The sequence below is a fragment of the Periplaneta americana genome, chromosome 6, assembly GCF_040183065.1.
Source record: "Periplaneta americana isolate PAMFEO1 chromosome 6, P.americana_PAMFEO1_priV1, whole genome shotgun sequence".
Taxonomy (NCBI): domain Eukaryota; kingdom Metazoa; phylum Arthropoda; class Insecta; order Blattodea; family Blattidae; genus Periplaneta; species Periplaneta americana.
The window spans coordinates 61653308-61665437 of NC_091122.1; the positions used below are offsets into that span (position 1 = coordinate 61653308).

Sequence of the window (12130 nt, forward strand, 5' to 3'; positions counted from 1 at the left end):
ATTGGTGAGTTACTCAAGTATTTGGCGCACAATAAACCTCTGGAACCATTCACAATAATGTAGCCTTTTCTCGTAGTCTGTAGGTTGTAATTTGTGCACTACCGAGACTTTATATGGATATAATTTGAGTTGTTTTCTCACGGCTTTATATGCGGAACCATACGAAATATCAGTTTGTTTGGTCAATTTGCTTATTGATTTCGTGGGGCGTTTTAGTATCGTATCCGAAATATCTGCTAGTTTTTCTTCTGTTAAGATGGTCGGTCTACCACTCTTCGCAGCATGCACTGACCCTGTTTCTTGAAATTTCTTGATTAAATCACGCACAGTATCACGATGCAGTAGTCTTGAATTGGGAAAGTATATTATATATACCATTCACAAACTACACCTACTAAGAAAAGAAAACTATAATTTGAGCATATCAACTCATAAAACTAAAGTAATGGCCCACAGTGGTAAATCCCCAATTCGTACAAAAATAATAGTTGATAATAAGCCCATAGAACAAGTATCTCATTTTGATTATTTAGGCTGTAATATAACTTACGATGTAGATAGAGATATTGACAACAAAATAAGCAAATTCCAGTGGATATGCGGAACAATAAATAGAACACTAAAAATAAAACTAGAAAAGAAACAAAACTAAAGTTCTATAAAACTATGGCAGTACTCATGTTGACATATGGAAGCAAATAATGGATAATTAAAGAACGAGATAAAAGTAAATTACAGGCTGCAGAGATGAGGTTTCTTCGCAGAGTAAAGGGATGTACAAGAAGGGATCTGATAAGAAATGAGGATATCCGTAAAGAATTAAATACTGTATATACAACAAAAAAAGTTGAAGATTATAAAGAAAAGTGGAAAGAACACCTGTCTCGAATAGATAATGAAAGAATTCCAGCACTGATACAACAGTACCAACCTAAAGGCAAGAGATGTCGGACGTCCTAGGAAGAGGTGGAACTGAATAAAATGTGAAGACAGAACAGGCACTAAGCCTAAACCATGAAGTGAAGATGATGATGATGATGATGATGATGATGATGATGATATTATATATATGAACCATAAGTAATGTCATTAATTTAAGTGGGTTATTCTTAGAGATATTTCAAATAAAAAAATTAATACAATTTTGTTCGTTTGTGCTTCCTTTTTGAAATAAAAATTGTTTTACAGTATATGAAACATTTCATTGCATGTTTTGGGAAAGCATTGAGTTAAATTCCCAATATGCCAGTCAGTTTAAGATAGCAGTGTATTATTATTAAATTTGGCTCTGATTGACTGGACGGTGTGACTTTTGGTGTTCCAAATAAGTACTTTAGTACGATTCTTGGCATCTCTCAGTGCAGTCCCTACCCGGAGATCCAATTGAGGGACTATTTTACCTCCGGAGAATTTTACACTGAGGGACTCCATGAATCATAAGCAGTGAAAAATATAGTGGGACTGCGTTGGTGTTAATGCAGCTCATGTGGGTACCTCTTTGTTACTTGTTAGCTTAAACAACAAGTTTAAGCCCCCTCGCCACGACAAGGTGAGTACCCACGAGAGGGTAGCAGTGTATAATGATAATTAGAGCTAGGATTCGTATGTAGTAATAGCTAATATTTTTAGTCGGTATAGTTTATAAACATGCAAGCCATGCCCCGCACTCCTCATACTTGCCATTCTTGTCATTCAGTACTTCCATTAGTTAATTAGTTAGCGTTAAGGGTCTTTAATCCTCTTAACCACCACTTACAAAACAGCGAGGAATTTAAAAGCTGGATTGTCTAGTTCTTGTGACTTCTTGCATTTCGAGCCTTGTCAACCAGGCTTAAAACCTTCTTAACTGGCATCACATCGACTCAACTATACTCAGCGTCATTCTTAACTCATACTACATATAAATCCTAGCTCTAATGATAATAAATTATTGAAATAATTTTAGTTTTGTCCTTTAAATGTGCAGAAATTTGATCTGAACAAATGTAGCTTTTCATTCTGCAAGAGAATTTTAAAATATTACAAGTATATGCCTCCTACATTACAAGAGGATGATCCTGATGACGATGATTGTTATTGTATAGTTTACCTTTAAGACTGCATGATACATTTAATTATTGTCTCCACTCCTTTCATAATTTTAAGAACTTTATTCAATTTTTTATAGAGAAGGATTCAGTCAATTGAATAAACCCAATGTTATCTCAAAGTGGACACACTGCACTCCGACAGACATTATGCTGGCTATCACGGTAGAGTCTGGCAATACAACGTTTTGCCGTTTAAATGTTGGTGACAAAATCTGGAAAGATGAAAACACACCACAGTAAGTATTTCATCTGCTTACCCCTAGATGTTTTATATGAATTTCCGTAACCTTATGACTTTTGTCACAAAAGTTATCTCTAAACAAATTCTTTCTGTCACTACTTGTCCGTAAAGAAAAGCTTAGGAAGTACGTATTATTTTCAACATGTCACTTTTCTGCAAAAAGACACCTGCAAACTATTGCAAAGGTTTTAATCATGTTATAAAAGAGGAAAATGGCCCTTGTTCAGAACATCCATATGTTTATTTTGTTTATTTTTGTCGGACATTGAAGTCCCATGAGTACAGAAGAAATTGTCCCCATGCCCACAGAGTCCGTCTATGCAAGGTATTATACGTATCATGCTCAAGGCCAGTGGTGGATCCAGAACCCTCTAAATGGCTTTTTCTACTGTTGTGTATGTGTATGTATTTATTCACACTGCAAATGGGTAAATACACGGTGGCAGTGGTAACTGATTACACTTAATAAGTACAATTAATAATAAATTACAATTCATAATATTAATAATAAAATAGTAGTAGCAATATATAATAATATTAACAAGGAGCAACCTAAATTAAACGAATCACTTAATATAACATAATTAATTAAAGTAAATCTAATTTATATCTTAACCCTAAGTTCGAACTTAAAACCACGAGTATGTATGATATGTTTATACATGCACAAGTAGGCCTACCTTTCAGCACTACACTCATTTCGCTATCAATTCAGTCAACTGCACTGGAACTATGAAACATTTCACTGATACTATCCTGATTTCACTAACACTTCAAAAATATTTCACTGTTCAAAACCTTGCACTACCACTGTAAACTATAGAACTTCATTGACACAAACACACTTCACTGACACAACACACTTCTTCACTGATACAACATTTCAAATAACAAAACATCAATTACACCCTTATTATTCCGTAGAATTGTACTTACTATATTAACCTCAAATCACTAGCCTAGACCCCATTACAAGCAATTTAGGACGTTCACTATAACTCACACCCGTTCACTATAAATCTATCTCATTTCTCTGCCACTATAACACATAGATTTTACTTTTAAGCTCATTGCGCTTTCACTACCACACTGCATACCCAATATAAATCACAGGAGATTCACTATGTTTCTCTGCTTACTCACTATACTTGTAAAACCACAAAATAGTCTGCATGATGTATTACCGTCTATGGCCACTTGCGTTGTGGCTATTTGCTAGTCTTGGCCACTCCTAGGATGAGTCCATTAGTTACTATACAAGGTGTAGACACTCACTCCTACCAAACGATTTGGTGACATATGTGTGCAAGTCAGAAATAAAAATGTTAGGTTTAATTTCATGAAAGTGAAATAACTCCGTAAACTTAAATAGAACTGCAGTCATATCGACTCAAGGTGGGGGGGGGGGGATGCTAAGTCCCTCTTAGGTCCTCCCTGAATCCGCCTATGCTCAAGTCTAAATGGTGGCTGGGTAAAGCCAGTTTCTAATAATGCTTCTCGGATCTCTGGGTACCTCTGAGAGTATTTATTAGAGTCATGCCAAATAGTGTTGTACTCAATCAAGATTCTCGTATCCTTGGAAAGATTCGAGCCCTGGCATGTATGCGAGCACAAAATAAGAAACCAAGTTCAACCCAGCTGGAAAATCCACATGCGGCTCCCTCCAAGGTAGACATTTTGATATACAGTAGAACCTCTATTATCCGTAGTAATGAAGGGGGTGACTGAACGGTTAATCGAAAAAATCGGATAATCCTTACCATAAAAGATTTTCATAAATTAGGTGCACAATATATTGGCCTGCAATTTCGTAATTTCCTTCGTGGTCTTGTGTTTAACATGCTATGTAGTGGAAGAGGAGTACACTAAAAGTTCGGTTGTCAACAACAGGTCTTAAGGGCCAAGGGTTGATGGTTGGTGATTGTCTGCGGGAAGACAGGAATAGTAGAAGTCTCGTATTGTAGATTTACACTACTTCATCCTCTTTATTCAGTTTTTTTTTTTATTAAATCGCGTACAGTTGTACGGTAACACCAATCTCCTACTCTGAAACAACATTAACCACAGTTTCTCCTCTCCCAAATCTCTCGATTATTTGTAATTTTTCTCTACAATTAAAACAACACGTTTTGTTTTGGCAACTGTGGAAGACATTCTGCGTAGAAGTTATACAATACGGCCACTCGAATAGTAAGAATAGGCCTAAGGACAGAATGGTACATGGGTTTGTGGAAGTTCTTGGGGTAATTACTTTGAAAGCAGGTACTGTAGTGGCTATTTTACAAGTAGACTACCGGTAACTATTTATGTTGCCGACAGCGAAGCATTCCTATTACATACTGTGTAAGGGTAAAGGCTTGTATTAACCCTCTATAGAAAAACTACGTAGAAACATAATATACAGTAGCTACTTCATATTTTTTCTGCCGCAAAAAAGTCTGATAATCCAACAATCGGTTAATAGGGTGACAGATAATGGAGGTTCTACTGTATATAGATAAATTTCATACATTCTGTAATTTTTTATACAGTACTCTGAAGTACATTGAATATTTTGTAACATTAATTCTTGTTATGATACCAATACTATCCATGTTTGGCAGAAAATAAATTACAGTACATTCATTCGCTTGCTGATTTCACAAGCAATCAGGTACAGAACTTCATAAGTCTCTTCTGTACTCAGGTAAAGAATATAAAAATTATTCCCTTTTGTGTTACCCTCAGCTCCCGTCCTGCCTCTCACTATGCTCTAAATTACCTTTGAAGGGTTGTATCTGAAACAATTTACTGTAAAATATTGTTTCCAACGATATAGGAAACTGAAGGTAACCAGAAAGATTATTCTGATTGAATGAAACAGCTGTAAATGAATGACTGAAATATAGCAAGAACCAAGTTTGTAACTAATGGTCGTTTGGACTGTGCTAAACGTAATTGAGTGGATGTTACGTGAAAAAGTGTAGATCCCTACTACATATGATCCACTTATATTCCTTCTTTAAATTGTGACGAGTAGGCCTATGCTAATAATAACTGGGAGTTAAGCAGTATCTGGTTAAAATATTGAATTACAAAATAGTTTCAAATCGGTCATATTTTTAATAACCTCCTAATCTATTTCAGGAACTTTCTGTCACTGGTGCTGAATGGACGCAGCAGGAAACTGTGTTATGATGCCCAAGAACTGCTCATATTCTTGATTGAGAAATTTAAGTTTGATAGAAAAGGTGACTATTAATAATAGCCGTACATGAGAAAGAGTAAAAATTATTACTGAAGACTGAATTTTTATTCTTATAATATTCATGATTATATACAAAAATGATATTGTTTTAAAGCTATGCTTTTGAAAGTGATTATATTTACTGGTATATCTGATTTTGCGCATAAATAGGCTACATATTTTTATCAAAAGTATTTTATGTGTATAGTTTCCTATTTCTGGCTTACCATTAGCTGTATTGCTAGAGCATCAACTTTCCACACTGAGAGTTTGACTTCGAATCCCGGTAGATCAGAATGGAATTTGTGGTGAACAAGGAGATTGTTCTGTGGCAGCTTTTTGAGGGACACTCTCGTTTCCTTACCAGCATTTCACCATTCTTCCATTGATCATCATAATAATCATATTGATGCCCTTTAAACCACTTCCATTGGTACACCAAGGGCTGTGTGGCGTCTCGACCTAATGTGCTATTGTGCTATAGCACACTCGTAATTTTGTTGAAATGTTGTTGTTGATGTAAACGAATCGGCTCATTTTTCAGATGGCGTTAGGTTGCAAACAGTTATACAGTATGCTGAGTGGCACTGTAGTGAATGAATTGAATGTTGACGGAAGTTGGCAAATGACATATTCTCTCAGCATTAGCACGAGAAACCGGTCAGGCAGTGCGCTATTTTCTCAGTAGAACCTCGAACCTGGGGTTGGTTAGAAGCATCAGTAGTAGTGAGTGAAATATTCTTGATCTGCCAGCAATTCTACGAGCTGAAGCCGAACTTACAATTAAGTTTGAAAATAAAGAATGTTTAAAAGTGACTACTTACTTACTTATGGCTTTTTAAGGAACCTGGAGGTTCATTGCCGCCCTCAAATAAGCCCGCCATCAGTCCCTATTCTGAGCAAGATTAATTCATTCTCTACTATCATATCTCAACTCCCTCAAATCCATTTTAATATTATTCTCCCATCTACGTCTCGGCCTGCCCAAAGGTCTTATTTCCTCCGGCCTACCAACTAACACTCTATACGCATTTCTGGATTCGCCCATACCTGCTACATGCCCTGCCCATCTCAAACGTCTGGATTTAATGTTCCTAATTATGTAAGGTAAAGAATAAAATGCATGTTGTTCTGTGTTATCTAACTTTCTCCATTCTCCTGAAACTTCATCCCTCTTAGCCCCAAATATTTTCTTAAGTACCTTATTTTCAAACACCCTTAACCTCTGTTCCTCTCCAAGTTTCACAACTATATAGAAGAACTGGTAATATAATTATTTTATAAATTCTAACTTTCAGCTTTTCTGAGAGCAGATTGGATGACAAAAGCTTCTCAACGGAATAATAACACGCATTTATTCTGTGTTTAATTTCCTCCCAAGTATCATTAATATTTGTTGCTCCAAGATATTTGAATTTTTCCACAAATTTATAGGATAAATTTCCAATTTTTATATTTCCATTTCGTACAATATTCTGGTCACGAGACATAATCATATACTTTATCTCTTCGGTATTTACTTCCAAATCTATCTTTTTACTTGCTTTAAGTAAAATACCTGTGTTTATCCTAATCGTTTGTGGATTTTCTCGTAACATAGTCACGTTATTTGCATAAACAAGGAGCGGATGTAACCCATTCAATTCCAATCCCTGTCTGTTACCCTGAACTTTCCTAATGATATGGTAAGTTTATATTCTAGAGCGAAGTTAAAAAGTAAGAAAGTTAATAGAATGTCTTTATTATTCATGTTAGATTTAATATTGTAATTGTTTCTTCTGCTTTCACAATATTTCTAAATGAAATGTTTTTTCTTTCCCCTTGTGCCCACATGGGACACTTTCCAAAATATAATATCTTTTAACTCCTCTACAATAATTATAGTAAAAGGCTCTAAGGATGGTGTGTGAAGCACCGAAACAGCTGTAAGCCGCACAAACTTACATAATTAACACGAGTAAGTCTGCTAGTTATTCAATTAATTATATTCAAGTGTTAAAAGTAGTGTACACAAGATTAAAAATGAATTATAGTAAATATAAAACACTTTGCACTTCATGTTTTCGGCATGTTCGCTCAGTACCTAAATAGGAATTCCAGTCAATAAATGTATATAAAATCTATTAAAATAAGAGTAAAGAGGGGGTGTTTAGTTACTTGTTGAGGAAGACAATTAATTTACCTTTTTGATCAAAAAGACGTGCCATAAATTGTTGTTGAATAGAACAAAACATGCCAGTCAGGAATACTAGGTAATGTATTCAAACTAGTCCTCATTGTACTATAGTCATTGAAATATACAGTGTCTCAGAAATAAAATGACAAAATTTTCTGTTCTTTAATTTAAAAAAAGAAAGCAAGTTTCAATCTTCTAACTCAAATAGTTTTTGAGATAGTTTGTGTTTATGTAGTATGTTGATATACATCTTACTTATTGGATATTTTTTACTACCTGCCATTGACTTATTCAACTATCTTGCTGCGCAATCCGAGAACAGCTCTCCATACACTGCCTTATCACTCTTGAGTTAAGTTGGGTTTTCATAATTTTACCTATTAAAAGATGGAAACCTTTTGTGCAAAAAAAAAAAAAAAACAAACAAACAAACAAAACAACGGGATTTGGGAATGTCTTTCCTTCAAATAATACATACACTTTCCCTTCTTTACGCCTATCAGAGATTATTGCGACTTGACTTTAACAAAGTCACAGAATGATAACTTTAAAAAATTTAAAGTAGGACTGTGGGGTTTTCACTGGCATAGTTCTTTACTCTGTGACTACTACTACAACTAATTTGTTAGTCCATTTTTGAGACGCCTTGTGTAGCTGTCGCATATACTGCATTTGTATCCTGGGGAAATAACACTGCACTGGCCTTTTTTATTTTTCCTTCCTTCCTTTCTCCATTTCTTTATTTATTTACTTCTTTTTATGTTTTCTTTCTTTCATCATTTCTTCATTTTTCTCTTTCCTTTTTTCTTTTTAATGTCTCATTTCTTTCTCCATTTCTTGATTTATCTATTTCTTCTTTTCTTTTTTTGCATTTCCTTTCTTTCTACATATATTGAGTGCTGTATTTCTTCTTTTCTCTTTTCATATTTCGATTCTTTCTCATTTTCTTTTTTGTGTTTCCTTTCCTTCTGCATTTCTCGATTGCTCTCTTTTCTTTTCTCTTTTCATTTTCCCCTTCTTTCTTCATTTTTGTTGTTGTTGTTGTTGTTGTTATCTAATGCCGGGCTTTGGCAATGAAGCCATACTTTCTTCATTTATTGATTTCTCTATTTCTTCTTTTGTTTTTCGGTGCTTTCTTTCTTTATTTCTTGATTGCTCTATTTCTTCTTTTCTTTTTTCTTTTATCCTTTATTTCTCAATTTCTCGATTGCTCTATTTCTTCTTTTTTTTCTTTTTTTCGTTTATCTTTTATTTCTCCATTTCTCGATTGTTTTATTCTTCTTTTCTTTTTTATTTTCCCTTTCTTGCTGCATCTATTGATTGGTCTCTTTCCTCTTTTTTTCGTTTATCCTTTGTTTCTCTACTTTTCGATTGCTCTAGTTTTTCTTTTCTTTTTTATTTTTCCTTTCTTGCTCATTTCTTGATTGCTGTATTTCTTCTTTCCTTTTTTATTTCTTCTTTCTTTTTGCATTTCTTGATTGCTCTATTTCTTCGTTTCTTTTTTCGTTTATCCTTTATTTATCCATTTCTCGATTGCTCTATTTCGTTCTTATTTTCCCTTTCTTGCTGCATTTCTTGATTGCTCTATTTTTTCTTTTCTTTTTTCGTTTATCTTGTATTTCTCCATTTCTTGATTTCTCTGTTTCTTTTCTTTTTTACTTTTCCTTTCTTACTGTAATTTTTTTTTTATTGTTCTAGTTCTTAATCCCGTGCTTTGAAAGCCATATACCTATATTAAGAACCCTGTACTTGCCTCTGCCTCATGCTGTCTTGACTATACACTGGTTACAATTAACTTCAATCTGATGCGGTGTGTGGATGAACTGTGACCGAGCTCTAGTAATAACAGTACCGTAACTTATTTTGTCTTCGTATGAAGTTGTTTATACATTTCACTTCGTAACCAAATTGAATTTTGTTACAGTGTGTTCTAAATGGATTCTCCTAGATCCTAAAGTAGGTTGCTGGCTGTTGGATCCTGACAATCCTCCTCACTCTTTTTCTGATGCTGTAAATAAGTTGGGTCTTGACAAGGTACCGGTACTTATATTTATCTGGTAAACTTCACTACTATGTCACTTAAAACAATAGGGAAATTTTTTAATTTTAATATTAGCTCTGTTTTGGTTACTTAATAGAAATAGATCTAGTTCTTTCTACTATTGTATCTATAAATAATTCATAATTCTGTTAATGAAATAATAAAACTGTGATTTCTTCAGGACATTTCTGCGAAGTCCTGGAACCTGGAAAGTAAAGCATGTCATCAATTGCAGCTGTTGTCAAAGCTATCGGAGGTCCTATACCAGAAGTTGCAAGAACATAAATTGTGGAAACTTTTCTTAGATATAGAGATGAAACTTACACCAATTCTTGCAGGTTTGGACTTATTTTCTTCTTAAAAATTATAATAAGTCTAGATAAAGGGTTCTACACAAAGGAGGCTCATTGTACAATAGCCTGAAATTAAAATGAGGGCAGACCATTATATCATTCATCTTAATTATGTTTTGATTAGAGCCACAAGTAAACAACCCATATCTAGGCCAGTTTAGGCTGTTATACAGTAAGCTTCCTTCATAAAAGACTCTTTATAATTACATACATATCTGTTTAAAACATGTGTGCTTGAAAACAAAGAAGGAGACAGCTTCTAATCTGAATTGAACAATAAGAACAGAATTTATCGAACATAATTTACTAAATTTCAATATTTGATGGAGGGCTATGTACTTCTGAATGAAAAATTTCATTGTATGGTTTCTTGGAAACGAAGTAAAACTGGGATCTTCTGTTACACAAAATTTGTAGCATATAAATGAAGATTGTATTATCTACGTAGTAGATCCTAGTCTATGATCTCATGCACTACCATCACAACATACTGCTCGTGCACATTTTGATAATTTTAAACTTAATATTGTACCTACTTATTGCTACAATTATGGCACAAACACATAGAAAGTATATGTACTAAATTGTCGAGGGTAATTTTTGTTTTTAGGAAGTTAAGGCCATTGGTTTCAACAGAAACTCTCAGACAGGTATATTTTGCACTGTTTGAATATCACATTAACTTTGGAATTCATATATGGGGAAGTGCAACAGGAGTCAATAGCATCTTATTACTACAAAAACGAGCACTGAGGGTAATATTCAATAAAAATACCAAGGAATCATGTAGACCACTATTTCCAGAGTTAAAGGTAATGACAGTTTACAATCTATTCATTTACAGAACCTTGATATTCCTTAGATCCAACATAGATCTTTATCAGACTAGATCAGATATACATTCCTTCAACACTAGAAATAAAGATAAATTAGATTACACAAGGTGCAGATTGAGTGTGAGCTCAAATACCTGCTTTTTTAATGGCATAAATATATTTAATAAGTTACCGTTGGAGGCGAGAAAGTTACCAATAAATAGGTTTAAGTCCTGCATACATAGATGGTTGCTGAACAGACCTTTTTATTCAGTGCATGAATTCATGGAGTGTGATGTAAATATTGTATTTTAGAAATGTAACCCTTTCTTTATATTTTAATTTGTCTCTTTGTATTTTAATTATACCTTTCGTCCTTATGTAAATGTGTTAACCTACAGCATACTCTGTTCATTTCTCAGTGTTTGTTTTGTTTATTTCTCAGTGTTTGTTTATTTGACTATGTATGTTAATTTGCTTATAATTATTTGTTTATTTGTCTATATTTATTTGTGCTAAGTTTGTTTGTGCATGTGTGAGTGCATGTGTGCGTGTGTGTGTATTATCGAACCTGACGATGTCATATCCAGGCCTTGTACACTGGTTTCTGACAAATAAATATTATTATTATTATTATTATTATTATTATTATTATTATTATTATTATTATTATTATTATTATTATTGGCTCAAGTTACAGAAAACGACAATCTATCAAACATAATTGTCGAATAATTAATAACGCAGGCGGAGATAAAATGATTTCTTTGGAGGTGAGCACAGTAGGATAGCTAATTCATAAACATGTATTTTTCTAATTAGTAAGCTATATGAATGTGCATAGGCACATAAACATACAAATACATACATATGCACTGACCTGTATTTACGCATGGGCCACCAGGGTAGCAAATTCCTAGGAGCGGCAAAATTTTGCGAAACAAAATCGAACTGAGAATAAATTTCCACATTGCCTGCGTCTGCTTTAGATAGTAGTACGTATATACTGTTGTTACATGCCACTGTATTTACAGCTTGATTATTAAATGTCTAGGATTTTTATAAGTTAGCTGATGGGGGGTGCAAATTTTTTTTCGGGCCCATGGGCATAACACTACCTAAATATGGGGCCACACACAATGAAAAAATAAACTGATTAATTTTCCAACTTCTTTACTGTGGTAATAT

General features: G+C 33.9%; 1 protein-coding gene across 2 annotated transcripts in view; it reads left to right on the top strand.

The window, feature by feature from the left end:
* LOC138701375 (uncharacterized) overlaps positions 1 to 12130 on the top strand; it is a 47422-nt gene that overhangs the window by 17063 nt on the left and 18229 nt on the right. For both annotated transcript variants that reach the window (XM_069828218.1, XM_069828217.1), the window contains 4 exons: positions 2168 to 2326; positions 5458 to 5561; positions 9658 to 9767; positions 9956 to 10112. In XM_069828218.1, coding sequence (XP_069684319.1) covers positions 2168 to 2326; positions 5458 to 5561; positions 9658 to 9767; positions 9956 to 10112 — 530 coding nt within the window. The remainder of the gene's footprint in view (positions 1 to 2167; positions 2327 to 5457; positions 5562 to 9657; positions 9768 to 9955; positions 10113 to 12130) is intronic.